Genomic DNA, 16,992 nt, shown 5'->3' with positions numbered 1-16,992 from the left:
TAGTCTTCCTCTCCAAGCCCTTCTCTGCCCACAGGAAGGCTTCAGAGGCTGCACTGATGACTCTTTGAACATCCTGGCTTCTAGGTTGCTTGTCATCTTAGTAACCTTGTCCTCATGCCCATCACCCATTTTCTGGTGTGCCAGACCTGAAACTGTTCCACTTCCCCAAATCATGAACTCAAGCATTCTGCTCATGGCCACATTCTCTACCCATCCAACTTTTTCAGCTATTACTATGATAACTTTTTTTTTTTTTTTTGATAATTCACTCCTTTATTGCTAGTACAACTGCTGAGGAGATAAGTATGCATTGGGCATCAACAGTGGCCCATGTAGCAGTTGCAACAGGTAGACCCATCTCTAATCTGGCTCTTGAAGGAGGGCGTTCTAGGGTTTGTTCAAGTCTGCCAGGAACATGTGGTCCTGGGAACCAGATGGTGCATCTCCAAGCATTAATTTCCTATATCTGTCTCTCCTGTTGTTAAACCAAACCTACCCTCTGGTTTCAGTCACATTGATGTATCTTGCAAGTCCCTTTCTGGTGGTCACACCAGGGTATTGAGTTGCCTGGAAAATACTTTTCAGTTCCTGCAACTGCCACTTTGAGAACTTGGATTCGTGGATGGCTGTGCTGGGGCTGCAGAACCGCATCAGCCACGTTTGTAAGGTGCCTGGGCTGCTGCTCCTGCCTGGACTGCTGGTCACCACCACTGGCCTCGTGGTATGCAACACCTCCCTGGTTCACAGCGCCCTCGTGGTGGAGGTAGCTCTCTTGAATCACGTCTTCCATGAGGCCTACAGTTCCTTCACGAAAGTGGCCACCACCAGTAGCAGCTGCTTCTTCTGTGGCTGCTGCTGGCACACCTTGCTCTGCCTCAGCTACTATCTCCATATACACATCCCCAGACCACATAGCTGGGGTCATGGTACTCGTATGGCTGTGACATACCAGCTGCCAGCTGGCCTCTATCCTATGACTACTTCTTTAAGCACCTCTTCAGTGGGACCCTTCTCATCTTCACATTCCCTCAGCTAAGGCTCGGCATTGCTACCATTTTGGATTACAACCACTGTATTGCCAGCAACATCACCTTCCTCATCAACCCGTCTTTTTCTCTTATCAGTTTGGCAAAATTTGACCCAGACAAACCCAGCCATCTGTTTTCTCCTCGGGAGGTCAGTCACATCATCTGCTTTTCAGGTCCAACTTCATGCTCTCGTCAGTTTGCTCTGAAACTTCTGCTCTAGATATCTAAACTTTCTATCCTGCTCAAACCACCAACCACCTTGTTTGCAACACACAACCTCACCATCTACTTCAGAGGGACAGACACTATCCGACAGGAACTCTCTCAGCTTTTCTCCATCAAGCCAGCACACCTGCTAACACCCACACCTCCCTTTGTCTGCCATCTTTTGGTGATACTGGCCTATCTCCACCTGTGTTCTAACTCAGGCCTTTCCACTGTCTTAATAAACTGACCCTGAGCAACCCTGTCCTCTAATTTCTCATTTGCCACCAGATTGTTCCCATCAGAATTTAAACTTGTTCAAGCCTTCTTGGTCTTCAAAAAAAAAAAATCCCTCTGCCCCTCCCTGATCACCCGTACATTTCCCCCCTCCCTTTCCATTCTCATGTCTTGAGAGGCTGCTATTTCTCTGCTTTTCACTGGATCTTTCAACCTGCTATGGCCTTCTGCTTCCACCACTGCACGGAAAGGGCTGTCACCAAAATACCAATGACCTCCGGATTATAAGATTTGATAGACATTTTCCCCAGACTGTTGTGCAGCAGCAGAGAGACCTGTGTTCAAGATAAATTTAACTAGCCTTCCCCCGCTTCAAAGTCTTTGACGTTCTATTATTCTTTGGATAAAGACCCAAATCTTTGCCATGCAGGGCTTGCTCCTGTGGCTTTGGTATCTCGCCCACTGTGCCCAAGTCTGGGGCTCAGATCTGCCCATGCTGAGTGTCCACAGAGACAATGCCCTGCCTGCTCGTACCTATTCTCTTCCTTGTCTTCAGAGGGCACTTCTCAGGGTCTTGCTGGACTGACCTTGTCATATATGCACATAACGACCTTCCCTTTCTTGATGGAGACTGGGGATTTGGGCTACTTGTCTTTCTCCTGCAGACAGTAACCTCAGTGGGCAGGGCCAATTGCTTTGTTCCCCACTTGCTCCAGTTCCTGGTACCGTAAATGAACAAATCCAGACATAGGCTAGACTGGGTCCACTCCAGGGTGACTTGGGAGTAAACCTGGTGCTGAAACTAGTTTTGTTCTTGGGCACTGCCCTTCTGGGAGTTTCCCTCCCCGCGTGGACCCCTGAGCTGGCTTCATCCGACCCCAGGATCTCCATGCTCCATTGTCCCCTCTTTTTTGGTATCGAGCAAACAGCGGCCAGGGGTCCTGGTCCAACCCCCATATTTTTATAAAGGCTTTATGGGAACGCAGCCTCGTGCCTTTGTTTCCGTGCTGTGTGGTTGCTTCCATCCATAAAGATGGAGCTGGGTAGCTGCAGCAGAAACCAGATGGCCACAGAGCCTAAAATATTTACTACCCAGGCTGTTAAAGAAAAAAAGACCATTCCCTAGTATAAAGCAACAAGCAGGACACCTACTGTGTGCTATGGGGAAAATCGAGTAGGTGTGTCATGGTGACAAAGGGGTGGTTCAGGGTTTCAATTGGCGTGATTCTCTTATCAGCATCTATGGTCAGCATCTTCTTCAACAGGTCAATGAACTCCCGCCGGTCTGCCTTCTCCACCAACATGTCACTCCCTTCCAACTCTGTCGTCATGTTCACCTGGAAGCAAGCAGGACAGGTGACCAAGGGCCTCAGCGAGCCTTGCCTCCCCCACCTCTCTTTACTCTGTCCTGTCCCTCCTGCCAATCTCCAGGCCCCTTCCCAGCTCAGGGAGGCCACCTCTGCCCCTGTGGAAGGCACCACCCACAGGCTGCTGTAGCCCCCAGGAGGTGGCTTTGCTCTCTGCAGGAGGAGGTCAGGCTCTGGGAAGGGGCGAGGGGTAGGTGGCACCTGCAAACACATCTCAGTGACAGGACGGAAACTGCTCCTGCTTTAATCAGCTAAGTCAAAATGTAGCTCTCATCACACCTCATTAAAAATAACTCAAGATGAAAGAGTTCTGGAGACTGGTTGCATAAGAATGTGATGCACCTAATTCCACTGAACTGTACATATAAGAAAGGCTAAGATGGTAATCTTATGCTCTATGTTTTATGACAATTAAAAGAAAAAAGAATCACAATGAAGCAATACAAAAAAGACCCAAAAAATGGTTTATTTAACCTTCAGAAGGAAATGGAAGGCTCCAAGTGCCCTCTTCCTCCATCTACAGTAGGTCACACTTCTCATGGCTCCCTGAGTTGGGACTGGAATCATTTTATTCTCTGTGTTCACTGTGGTCGCCTCTGGCCAAAGCAGGCAGGGTATCTGAACACAGGATTTTTCTTCCAAGAGAAAGTTTCTACCAGGTTGGCTTTTTAATTCTTGTTTTTTTGGCACTTTCTATTTTTTCCAAGGCATGCTCTGGAAAGCAATTTCAGTGTTCTCAGACAATCTAAGCTACTAATCAACTGACAAGTGTGCTTTACTCAGAATCAGGATTTTTGGTTACACTCATCTGCAGTAAGAGGTGTGCTAAGTGTTTATTGGACTATAGCTTTATTTCTCATTGCTTTAAAGAAAACTCACTTTTAGACTAGTCTTCACACTAAAAATAGCTGAAGTTTTAGAATTTTCTCTGGGGCACGAAGTTGAGAGTCTATGGTCCCTGCTAGTGAGCTGAGAGAAAGTAAGTGGAGTAGGTTGAATTATGTTCCCCTGTAAGATATGTTCCTGGGCTGGGGTTGTGGCTCAGTGGTGGATTGCTTGTCTCACATGTGTGAGGCACTGGGTTCGATCCTCAGCACCTCATAAATAAATAAAATAAAGGTATTGTGCCCATCTACAACTTAAAAAAAAAAAAAAGTCTTAAAAAAAAAAAAAAGATATGTTCCTGTCCTAATCCAAAGTAACCGATGGGGTGTTTGCAGATGTGATCAAGTTAAGATGAGGTCACAGTGGATTAGGGTTCTGCCTTTATACTGAACACTGAGCCAGAGATGACATAGGGAGAAGGTCACGTGGAAAAGGAGGCAGGGATGAGAGTGATACAGCTACCAGGCAAGGGATGTGAGGACGCCAGGGCCACCAGAAGTTGGTAGGGAGTCATGGATGGTTTTCCCTGGGGTCTTCAGAAGGAACACAGCCCACAGATGCCTGCACTACACACCCCGGCAGAGGTCCTGCTGCACGTGGTGTTCAAAAGGCTTGCACTGCATGTTCACCCACGGCGCTTACCTGGGCCATGTCATCTAAACAGTTGAAAATGTACTTTCTTGCTTCTTTTGACTTAATCCCCGTCTCTGCTTCATGGTCATCTGGTGTCTATCAAGAGAGGCAAAAGCTGATTGGTAATGTGGCTTAGCTCCTAGTCACTCAGTCTCAAACACTTGAGCTCACGCTTCCCGCAGAGGGTCCTTCCCACCTGGTAGAGAAGAGGCTTTAATTCTTCTTAAAGTAACCTGCACACTAATTCCTTTATTCATCCACACTCACTCATCCTTCTGCCTTCCCATGAACACCTCCATTCATGGCCTGCTCTGAATCAGCAATGGAGTATTCTAAGATGAGGGCGGTCTGCCGTGTTCCTGAATTCCCTACAGCCTTCCCTAAGTTTGAGATAGGTGGAAAAGCAGGAGCCCCTTCTTATATAATATGTTATATAAAATATTACTTTATGTAATAAGTCCTTATACACGAAGCTCTCCCAGTGCTATTTCAAAGCACATTAACCTATGAAGTAGTCTTCATAACCACACTAAGCAGGATGATTGCTAACCCCATTTTCCAGACAGGAAAACAGGAATGGAAAGCCTAGGGAACTTGCAAAGGTCCTCTGGCCAGCAGGTGGCAGGTGGCTCCAGAGCCTGTGATCTGTGCTGCCTGGGCACGGACACAGACATCCACTGCTCCCATTGGCTGGGAAACTGCTGTTTCCAATTGCCATGAGGTTTTGGACTCATCCATAGACAGAGGTGATTGATCCCAGAATCTCACTCAAGGACAGCACACCTGAAACTGCTGACTCCTGGGAACAGCTGGACGAGTGGGATGAGGCTCTGCCTCCCGCCTGGCTCACCCTCCTCCACCCGAGGGCTTCCAACTGGACCTGACCTTGATGCTCATCTTTATAGTGGCCAAATGGCCTAAGAGTGCCTGCTTAGTTCACAACTCTCTTTTCTCAATCTTCTGTGACTATTTGCCACATGTTATTTTTAAACTATATTAGAATCTGGCTGTAGTTTCTGCCAAAAAACCACCCACCCACCCTCCTGCAAAAAAGGAAACACCTCAAGTGAATATAAAACATATTTAAGACTTTTATTATTTTCTCTTTCCCAGGAAAATACATTAATTTGAATTACTAGGCACAGATCAAAGTGAAGGCAAAATATGTTTCCATTTGTGTAAAACCTGAAGAACTTATGGCGTGCCACAGAGCACACGCCACCTCAGACCAGACCACGGGGCCTGCGATACGCACCTTGCTGAGGCGGTTCCTTTGCCCGGAGAACCCTTCACAAACCCCTCTGCGTCCTACGGGGCCCAACCCTACATTCTAGTTCTCAAGGTCGTGGGTCAGAGCTTGCTGCATGTGAGCCTGGCTCCCTCTGGACTCTACTCCTCCAGGCCAAGGGGTAGCTCATTTCTTTCCCTAGAACAAATCAGTCCTCGAGCCTCATGGAGTAAAATCCTGGGAGATTAATGATCTTAACTGGGGACTCAAGCTTCTCAGACATCAGTGGGCCAAGAGGAAAGGTGCTTTTGAACTTGCAAGTTCAGTCACACCATGTATTAACAACCACACCCCATGCCCCCATTTTGCTCACCAAATTAAAGTGAGACCTGGGACCAATGCACTAATGTCAAAAGCGCCCCTCTAATGGAGCTGTGCCCTCCTTCCTGAGTGTTGGGCCACTGGCGAGGACGGAGGGGATGCTCTTCCTACCTTTAGTCTCCACAAAGGATACGGCGAGTCTGTGTCACGGTTGAAAAACCTAGTTGTCTTTGTCCCTGCGCTTAATAAATATTCAGCTGGCAAACCCTGTGTTTGTGAAATATACCGAATCTGCAAGAAAAGACGAGAAGGGGGTCAGGGCTTTTCTTGTCACTGTACATATGGCGTACTCATGGCTCTTGTGGATTTGAAAAAAATGGAAATGACAGTTTCATACAGAAAGAAGAAGGAAAAGAGAACAAAATAGCAAGGTTAAGAGAAGCAATTTTGGGAGACAATGAGTGAGTCCATGATGGCACCCATAGGTAGGGTTAGAAATGAAATGCTAATCAGGATATTTTTAAGCTGAGGAATGAGGTCCCGCTGTGAATACCTGTGTCATTGGGACCCACCTGATCATACTCGGAAGCTCCTGGATACAACGGCCAACCCAGGAACAGCTCTGCAATGACACAGCCCAGGGACCACATGTCAATCGCCTCGCAAAACGGTAAACCAAGGATGATCTCAGGGGCCCTGGAAAGGAAGAACAGAAGGAGCCATTAGCATGTGGAGACGTAGGCAGCTGTTTCTACATGAACTCTGGCTTTCCAACCTGGGGACTCCTACTGACTGCCAGTGGAGGCCTGTGGTGCCCAGGAGAGTTGGTGTGGTGCAGTGACCCATCCGCTCTCGGGCTCCGTCTGGCTGGCTAGGTGTAGGGCCAGGCAAATCTGGGGAGCAGATCTTATAGGAAGCACGCTTATCAGCTTCACTACCTACATGCCAACCAGATGAAATGATGACCACGTGAATGGGACTAGGGAGCCAGCTTTTATAACTAAAGACCTGGAAATCTTTGGAGGATGCCTGTTTTTTTACAAAGGAATTCTGACACACAAATATTCTCCTTTTAAGAAGATGTGAAACAATTTGCTTCCACCAAAACAATGGGATTAAGTCCAATATCTATTCTCACCGGTGATTCTTTTCTTGGGGATCTATCTCACATTTTCTCAAGGAAACATTACTATTTTGTTTTCATTAGCTTCTACAAAGTTAATCTCAGTAGAAGATCTCTCATGTTACAATTATCATTCCCTGTTCATGAATACATTATCTAGGAATCAACCAGAATTCCATTAGAAGCTACCAACAACCCATTCTTGACTATAGGAGCCAATGTCCCCTCACACAACAGACAAGGTCACATAATGGAGATTTCAAAGGAAACCACTTAAATTCAGAAAACTGCACATGAAATTGGTAATCAAAACCAGAGACTACAGAGCACACCCTCTTCTCTGAGCATTTGTTACGACTCAGTAGGGGTACGTCTTAGGGACAACCAGGCTCAAAATTTGACACGTGAACACAGCTCATACTCTTTGGAACTGTGGCCTCGGGCTCTGTGTGATACAAAATACATCAGCCCCGCCGCAGCTTTCTCCCTACGTTTCCCACTTGATAAAGCGAAGCGAGGGGAGGCTGTTCTGCCTGCCTTTAGCAATCAAGAGCGGTAGCCAAGGGCGGAGGCTGTCCTCCACCAGGTCACCTTTTGCCCACCTGACAGGAGGGGCGCCAGGTGGCCTCTGCTGGATTCTGATTTTCTGGATGAATTTTCTCCATTCAAAAAGCAGGCTTCACCTCCCCCATTTAAATTTGCTCTCATTGCTAATCTCCCTTCTCTAGAAAATAGTATTGAAAACAACAACAACAAAAAACCCAACCAACCAAACAAACAAAAAAACCCCACTAAAATACCTTGTTACAAAGTTTTGATTTTTCAGATGCACAAAGGAGGGGGAGATGGTGTTTCTGGAGTCACCTCACTGTTGCTCTGGGCAGTAAGGGGGTACGATGGTCTGGATGCTGAATGTCCCCCACAGGCCCTATGTGGTCCCCTGGGGTAGTGCTACCGGAAGGTTGCAGAACCTTTGGGAGGTGGGGCCTAGTGAGAGGCCCTTGGGTCATCGGGAGCATGTCCTTGAAAGGGACTTGGGCCTCCAACCCCTTTCTCTTTCCTTTTTGCTCCATGGCTCATGATGGTTTTGCTCTGTCGTGCTCTCCCACCAGGGAGTGCTCCTTACCCTAGGCCCAAAGCAATGGGGCCAGCTGACCATGGACTGGAACCTTCAAACTGTGAACCAAAATACCCGTTTTGTATCATAAGTCAGTTGCCTCAGAGAAGGAAAGCTGACTAACAGAAGGAGAGTCACTGCCGGGAGGGCACGGAGCACACTGCCCCAGTGCTGCTATTTCACAGGCCTTCCATTGTCCCTGTCCCCGCACTACTGGGGATGGCTGCCAGTGCTCTCCCTGGCCCCTCACTCTCCTTCAGGCCACTCTGGGCTGCTCTCGCCCTCTGGCATCCAAGAGCTGGGGCTGCCTGGGTGGCTCCATGATGAACCCCACTGCACACCCTTGTTTCAGGCAGCCTCAACCCCAAGCCTGCCAGGTCACCTGTGCCCCATTCCGGGGCTCCCACATTCACCATCTTAGTGTGGGATGGCGAGGTCCTAGCTGGATCACCTCTAGTGTGCTGTAAGGATAGAAAGGAATGCCTGAAAGCAACCCTACAGAGAAAGCGCTGCAGCGCCTGCCGTTCTTCCCGCCTGGCTTGCTCTAGAGTCAGTGCCCTGCCTCCTGTCACACGTGGCGCGGGCCTGGGCTGCCTTCGGTGGGTGGCCAGCATGGCTGGATGTGGGGATGTGTGCCACACTGTTCTCCAGGCCCCGCCTGAGGAAGGAGGCGGTGAGTTCCCTGGGGTCTTCTCTGCGCTTGACCTTGGGCCGGCCCTTCCTATCAGTTAGATGGGCTCTCACAGCCCCAAAGCAGGCCGCCTTTTACCTGTGGACACCTCCCTTTCCAGTTCCTGTCCCCTGGAGCCATATACAGCAGAATCCAAAACTGAGACTGTCTCCCTGGCACTCTGGTGATGTTCTTGGGCAAGAAACAGAAGTCACAGGTCTAGACAGCTGACATTACATGAGCAGGGCCTGTGAAAATTGCTTAGTTGACCAAGAAAATGAAGCGCAGCCACTCCTGGTACCATGACACACACATACAGCACAGGTTTTTCCTGCTCTGACCACAAAGAATAAACGCTCGGGCCTCGGGTTAAATGGTTGGGGAACAGAAGAACAGCTCTGTCCTGTGAAGGGCTCTCAAGCTGGGAGGGCGACACTGGAGCATGGGGCAACTGTCAACGGACACGAGACGTGTGGAACACAGACACCAGACACGGAAAGTAGCTGAAGAAGCACCTGACAGCACCAGCAACTCCACTCTAGAAAACAAAGCAACTGCAAGGACAGAACAAGCAAACGCGACAACACACCCAGACCCAGAGGGTCCTCGCCCTCCCGTCTCTCGCAGCGCTGCCGGGTGCCCTGCCACTCCCCACCCCAGTCCCCGTGGGTGATCTCCCCTGTGGTTTCCATCTCTTGACCCACTGTATCCCCTCAGCCTCTTCTAACGGGACCTGGCGATGCTCTGCTGAGTACTGTCCTTGGTGAGACCGGCATGGCCTCCACACTGTCATGTCCATGGTCAACTTTTCACCCGCAGACCCGAGAGCTGCCTTTCTTCCACACAGTCCATCGCTCCACTCTTGCTCTTGGTTTTCCGGGCACCATGGTCTCCCAGATCTGTCCATCCACCCCTCTGCTGCTGGCCTGTCCACTTCCTTTACTGGCTTGTCTTCCTCTATCCACTGTCACATGCTGGCGAAGCCCTGGGCCCTGCTCATCTCCTTGTCGATAATTGACAGGAGTTGAATTTTGTAAAAGATAAGCGAAAGTTGCAATCCTAGGACCTCAGAATGTGACCTTATTTGGGAATGGGGTTGTTGCAGGTGTAATTAATTAAGATGAGGCCATACTGAAGTAGCTGGCCCCTAATCCAATATGACTAGTGTCCTTATAAGAGGGGAATTTGGACACAGCCACAGCAGCAAAGGGGCCATGTGAAGACAGAGACAGAGTAGAATTAGCTGCCACAAGCCCAGGAACACCTGGAGTTACCGAAGCAGGAAGATGTAGGAAAAGACACCCCCTGGAGGCTTCAGAGGGAGCATGACCCTGATGACACTGGATTTTGGTCTTCCAGCCTCCAGAACTGTGAGAGAAGTTTGTGAATAAGTATCCACACATTTTGTAGCACTTGTTATAGCAGCTTTAGGAAACTGATACAGTAATCTCACTCCCACAGGTTTAAACTCTGCTTGTATTTCCAAATTTCTGTCTCCATCCCTGAATTCTTTTCTCAGCTCCTGACTTAAGTCTGACAGCCTGCTGTCTCCTTGTTATGCCTCTCAGTCATCCTAGAGTTCATGTGCTTAGAAGGAACTCTAGGCCAGGCTCCGTGGTGCACACCTGTAATCCCAGCAACTCAGGAGGCTGAGGCAGGAGGATGGGCAGTTCAAAGCCAGCCTCAGCAAAAGCAACTCTGTGAGACCCTGTCTCTAAATAAAATACAAAATAGGGCTGGGATGTGGCTCAGGGGTGGAGTGCCCTTGAGTTCAATCCCTGGTAACCCACCCCTGCCCTATGCAAAAAAAGGGAAATCTACTTCATCCCTCCTCTCCAAACCAATTCCTTCCTCTTCCCCTCACTACTTGGAAGGGAGCTACCCCACCCTCAGATGCTTAGCCAGAAATCTGGAAAGGATCTTTGATCCCTGTCTTCGTCTCTTCCCTCTCCGCCATCCAATCCATGCACAGGACCAGCTCCAAAGTCTCCCACACATCAGTCCCAGGTTCTCTGTGTCTCCTGGCAGGGCTCTGGCCCTGGCCGGCCGTCCCACCTGGAGCTTCCTGTCCAGTTCCCATCCCTTCCGCCCTCCCTTGCTTATGTGCTGGGAATTGGACCCGGGGCCTTGAGCCCACCAGGCAATCCATCCACTCTCCTGCTTGCACCCCCTCCTTCTCAGCTGCCCCGCTGCACCTAGGGTGAAGTTTGAATCCTCCACGGCCCAGGATCCACGAGCCCTCCCAGCCATTCTCCCAGCCCCTTTCAGGTTCCGCAACCCGTCAGTGCCTTCCGACCCTCACGGGACTCTGTCCCTGCCTGGAATGCTCTCCATGGCTGCCCATTGCCATCCTCACACCTCAGCCTAACTGTCACTGCTACAGACAACCCCCTGATGACAGCTGGTCTCCATCTATGTGCCAGAAATGTCACTGTACAGCACTTTCCCAGGAACCTGCCCACTGTGTCTACTCTACCAAGTCCACAAGGCAGCATGGTGCCTGGTATCTAGTAGCCACTCAATCAATACGTGTTTGCTGATTGAATAAACCTTGATTAAATATAAGCAAGTGCTAGAGTATGTTTGTGACCCACTGGAGGTTGGAAAGCAGTGCAGAAACGGGAATGTCAGGGTGAATCTGCTGAAGGAGTAGAGGCTGGGGCCCCAGGGCAGGCCTCAGCCAGGGGCGAGGGGCAGGTGTGGGCCAGCCCACGCTCACCTGTAGAGGCGCCTGAGCAGGGCTGCAGGGAGAGACACCTATTTGCAGTTGCTTGTCAGCAGAAAAGAGGAGGAGCAGGGTTGGAGTGGCCCCAAAGTCACGTAGGATGGGCATTTAACACCTCGGATTTGGTCCAAGCCTCTCGTTTTGTGGCCACGGTGTCATGCCCTGGAAGCCATCTCCCTGCCTGGTGACACAGAGGCTTGCTATATCAGGGCCTTCAGTGCACCGCTGACCACCCGAGACCCTTGCTGCCTTTTCGGAGCCACCTTGAGCTCTTCTCCCTCCCCAGGGATGCGTCTTCTCTGCTCGCAAGAGACACATTTCGGATACAGCCTTCTTTCCTGCCCTCCCCTCTTCCTTCCATCTGCTCTACTCAGACACACCTCCTCTGGGCTGGCTTGCCATGGGACAAAGATGCGAGGAATGACAAACTCACACCAGCCAGGCTCAATAAATATTAATGGAGCACCTGCTGGCCCCACACCGTCTCAGAGAATCTCCTCATTCCTATTTTGGGACGTCGAAAATACTTTAAACATACATAAAGTGTCAGACAGAATTTACACCTAAGAAAGAAGGATCATTCTTTTCCAACATTTCTAACGAAAGACAGTGGTAATCTTGACAAATGGCAAAGTGGGGGTGGCCTCCAGGCACCAGGCAGCGTGAGCACATCCCTCTCCCCACATCCAGAGCCTAGCACGGTGCCTGGGGCACAGAAAGTACTCAGTACACACTGCTAGAGGGAATGGCTGTGCCAGCTGCAGCCCCCAGGTGGCTGGTCTCCCCACCTGGGAGCTGGCAGCCCTCAGCAAGAGGCAGACTCTCGGCCTTCTGATTTCAGTTGGAGAGGTTCGCAGTTGGCTCCAGGGCAGGGAGAGTGGCTGGCTCCTGAGCACAGGGCACAAGGGTCCCCGTACTGCTGACCACACCCCTGCCACTGCTGCTCCTCACCTTCCCTGTTGCAGCGCCTCTGCACACCTCTGTCTGAAAGAATCTCCTCAATACTACTTTGGGACATCAAAAATACTTGGAACATACATGATGTGCCAGACAAAACTTGCACCTGGGAAAGAGAAGGACCATTCCTTTCCAACATCCCCATGACAAGACACTGAAAATTCTGTTTTCCTATAGGAAGAGAAAAAAAACAAAAACAAAAACAACCCAACTGTCATTTTAACACATCAATTATTGAAGCTTTGATATTTAGCTCCTCTGGCTCTCTTGCTACCCCTAGATGAGCCCAGATCATGTGACCCTGCAGGGGACGACCTCCAGCTGAGGTGTGGAGATACAGACGGAGCCTTGGGCTCTCGGGCCCAATCCCGGGGCTCTCAGGTTCTGTCGTCACCTGCTTCCTGTGCTGGAATGAGGATTCAATTAAACAGAGCATCCTAGGAAGCACCTTGCAGGGCCTGGCATGGAGTAGCAATCAACACACATTAAATCACTTATCTATTATCTTCCTGAACCCACATGACAGTAATCAAATAAGAGAGCATCTCTTTCTTTTTGCAGGGGATACTGGAGATTGAACCCAGGCGTGGTGCATGCTAAGCACAGGCTCTACCACTGAGCTAACCCTCACCCCCTTTTCCTCATTTTTAAAGCCCCCTTTCCTTCTTATACCTTGAAACATTAGGAGACTGTTTAACCAACAGCCATGCGCCCGTCACTGGCTTTGGAAGCAGAACTCCCTATCCATCCCCCTCCTTTCACTTGGTCCCATATTATCACTGGTGGCATGTACTGCACTGTGCAGCCAGGACTGAGAAGGTGGTGCCTGTCCTGGGCCATGTGGCTCTTCCTAACCAAGTGGTCTTGAGGTCAGAGTGATGCCCAAGAATACAGCCTGGGGACCAGGTCCAGGGGGGTGCTCGGGGGGTGCTCACAGCATCAGAGGCAACAGTGGTCTAAGATGCAGGAAGGCAGCCTCTACTCACCCCAGCCTCCCCCACAGCTGAACACAGGCCGAGCCAATGTCCCCCTCACACCCTCGGTGCTCTGATAAACAGGGCAAGGTTCAGCACTCCCGGAGCGAGCAATTAATCTGCAGCACTAATCCAAGAGCACAGGGAGAGCTGAGCGGTGCTGGAAAAATGTTACTCAATTTCCCCAAGTTTTTATTTCACCATCTATAAATGTGATTATTAATCTCGCTTTTTCCTCTTGTCTCTACAGCAGCTTATGAAGATAAATTATGGTCAGCAGAATTATAAAGCAGTTTGAACTCCTTGGAAGCAAGACACTCTATTAGTCCGTGGTATTTTATAATCACTGATATTATAAGGTGTACTTGAATTGAACTGCAGTGAAAAAGCCCGTTCCCACAAATATATGTAGATTGAAAGTAACCTCGGTATGGCTAGGGCAGAAGCAATCAAAATGTAAAATTGTATTTCAGATGGGTTGTTAAATCTTATGTTTCCACTGCAAAAATAAGGAGACTTGGCAATGCTGTCATGAGCTCTGAGCCACTGTCTGAGCCGGTGACCTGAGTGGAAGCAAGGGATTACATCAAAGCAACAAAGGACCCAGGGAACGGCCTCTGAAATCTCAAGCGAAGGGAGGAGGAGAAGGAGGAGGAGGCGATTTTGGAGAAATGGGAGCCAGAGGCAGAAGAGACCTGTGCGGAGGGCAGGGGCAGGAGAGCGCCCTGGGAGCCACTCCAAGGCGGAACATGCTCCCACCACTGACCGGGGAGCAGGCCAGCACCTGTGCAAGCGGAGCTCAGCGCACACCTGCGAATCCACGAGGGCCCAAGTGGAGATTTAAACAGTGATAGAGGCCGAGCTAGTCCCAGGTCACCCTGGCACATTTGGTTTTGAAAAAGAACAGCTTTTTCAACAAACAGGAGGTTTGAGAGGAGTTGTCTTTTCTGTGGTCAGGGTGTGAGGTGGAGAAGCAGAAGGAAACAGGACCCAGGGTGGGGTTCTAAGAACAAAAGGCGAGGTTGACCAGGAGCCCCCGACTGTATCAGCTTGCACGGAACCACCTCGGAGGGGCTAAACAGGGGCACCCTGAGGTCTCTGGCCTCGCACTTTGCCCTGTGACGAGCTGAAGAGACACCCTGGTAGGAAGCTGCTGCTAAGAGAGGCTACCATTCCCGAGGGAGAGCCGGGAGGGCACTGCACACGCGCCTTGGATGCTTGCAGCTTGATACAAAGCACAGAGCAAGCTCATGCAGAGATGTCCCAGATGTTCTGCCACCAATGCCCATAAAACTCCGGTGAGGATCATTTCAAGACCCTCCCAGGTGACTCTGTTGCCATTGGATACCTTTGGCTATCACCAACAGAAATGCTCCAGATACTGGGCCAATCGTGTGATCTGAATGGGAGGATGACCGTACTGCAGTTTGGTCTAGATGCTGACATTGTTCTCATGCCACACCTGGACAGTGTCTTGAAGGAAGCTGGCTTCTTTGAATTAACTGGCCATTTCCAGGACAATGTTAGGATTGGAGAGGCAGGTTTTTGGATTTGTATTGCTGTGAAGATCTTGGCTCTGCATAAGATTTTCCTGGTGCGCACTAAATACAGACGCACCCCCACCCCCCACCCCACCCTCACACATACTTTTTCCACTGATCTAAAATCAAAATCAAAATAAAAAATCTAACTTTCTTGCTTTTATACCAGACAGAAAGGTTGGCTCTAATCTCCAAAGGCTTCTGATGATGGTGGTGTAGACTGGAAACCTGTTTTTGGAGACCAGAACACATTCTAATGCTAGCCTCTCAATTTATGCAGCAGGGTATGTTAAACAAAATGAAGAAGGCTCAGCAGAGATTCGGGCCACCTCGACCACACTGACACCTTTTGGTGAAATACAAAAAGCGAGAAGGAAGGGAAAGAAAAAGACAACAAAAGAACACTAAGAATTCAAACCCTAGTGAGAGGTGTTTCCAGGAAGAACCAGCTTGGGTCCTTTCCAGGAAGCCCATGGGGGTCACTTCAAAGACACTCGTACTGCCCTGGAATTCCTAGAATCACTGCCCTCCTGACACGCAGTACTTACTTTGCCTGTCCCCAGCCTGGGGCCCTGATATCTCCTAGTCTGGTCTCTGGTGACTTTACCATGAAGCCACACACTTCTGGAGAGAGCCTGCCTGGCCTCCCAGCCTCTCAGTGTCACCAAGCTAGGTTTCATGCTGGGGCCATTTTCCAAAGTGTGTGCTCAATAAATGTCCCTGGACGTACCTGTCAGCCTGGGATACAGAGTCACAAAGTTCTGTGAGCAGCCACACATAGTTATTCTGTTTACCTATGGACAGCTCCAGGTTCTTTTAAAGTTTTTTAGTCTTTTTTTTTTTTTGAGGAAGATAGCACACATACAAAGAAGAGCACAAGAAAAAAGTACAGCTCAATGTACTGATCAGAAAACAAAGGCCAGTGTCACTACCAGTGGAGTGAAGAAATGGAACATGGCCAGTGTGTCAAAACCCTCAGGTTCCCTGCCACACACCACCCCTTCTCCTCAAAGGGGCTTTGGGTGGTGACGTGTGGTTGGCTCGCCTGAGCCAGGTGTGGGTGGCACTGGCAGAGTGGACCCCAAGCCTCAGGGCACTCTGCCCTGATGAGCTGCCTGAGCAGGTGACGGGGTGATGGCGAAGGCCGAAGCTGGGAACATGCCACAGCTGGCTGGGGAAGCGGACAGAGCCGCAGACAGTCTCTTATGACAGTCCTTCTTGTGGTTCCTTTTATTGATCGTTTTGCTTCTGCTTTGTAAGTTTGTTGACTGAGGCTGGGGGTTGAAACTGTGCATTTGGAGCTTCTTGAGGGCAGCTTCTGATTCTAGAAAGGCCCACCCTGTATTGCACTGTCACCTGCGGTCACCTTCAGCTTGCTGGGGCCATTCCTTTTCCTCTGCACTGGGAGGGAATTTGAAATTTCAGTTCCTGTGGATCAGAAGCACATGCGGCATCTTCACTTCATACATCCTGGTGACACGGTATCTACCAAAAGTGACCATGAGATGTCAGGCAGGGAAAGGGCTGGCTTCTTCCATGTGAACCTGTTACTCACGGTCAACCTCCCCAAACCCCCCCAGAGAAAGAAAAGCTTACTGAGAAAGCAATATTGCACATGTGCAGCTTTACTGATCTAAATGTCAAAGTTCTCACTGCTTCAACATTTGGCTTTGGCTAATTCGTGGCTAGTACTCAATAAATGTTAGCTGGAAAATGACCATGAGCAGAAGAGCCACTGTGCTGTCCTTCCCAAGGGTTCCCCATGCCTATGCTAGAGAGTCCCCAAGTCCTTAACTCATACACGAGGGCCTGGACCACAGTCGAGGCTCATCTCTGGGGCATTTCCCTTCCTTCCAGCACCATCTGGTCATGTGCGGTGGAGCTGAGCCACAGCCATTCTGTCTGATGGTTTGGGGTAAGAGACTGGGCACCCATGATAGAAACTTGCTCTTTCTTTGAAAGGGAGACACATTCAGTGTCAC

At 49.8% G+C, this 16,992-nt stretch overlaps 1 protein-coding gene across 5 annotated transcripts in view; it reads right to left on the bottom strand.

Moving 5' to 3' along the window:
• The window catches only part of Hipk2 (homeodomain interacting protein kinase 2), a 245,985-nt gene that overhangs the window by 116,827 nt on the left and 112,166 nt on the right, over positions 1–16,992 (bottom strand). For all 5 annotated transcript variants that reach the window (XM_071611718.1, XM_071611728.1, XM_071611726.1 and 2 more), the window contains exons 3-6: positions 6,476–6,599; positions 6,075–6,194; positions 4,364–4,450; positions 2,622–2,806 (exon numbers count right to left, since the gene is read on the bottom strand). In XM_071611718.1, the coding sequence (XP_071467819.1) occupies positions 2,622–2,806; positions 4,364–4,450; positions 6,075–6,194; positions 6,476–6,599 (516 nt within the window). The remainder of the gene's footprint in view (positions 1–2,621; positions 2,807–4,363; positions 4,451–6,074; positions 6,195–6,475; positions 6,600–16,992) is intronic.

The sequence above is a fragment of the Marmota flaviventris genome, chromosome 1 (assembly GCF_047511675.1).
Source record: "Marmota flaviventris isolate mMarFla1 chromosome 1, mMarFla1.hap1, whole genome shotgun sequence".
Lineage (NCBI taxonomy): Eukaryota > Metazoa > Chordata > Mammalia > Rodentia > Sciuridae > Marmota > Marmota flaviventris.
The sequence above is the reverse complement of the archived record's forward strand: the minus strand, read 5'-3'. Positions and strand labels throughout refer to the sequence as shown.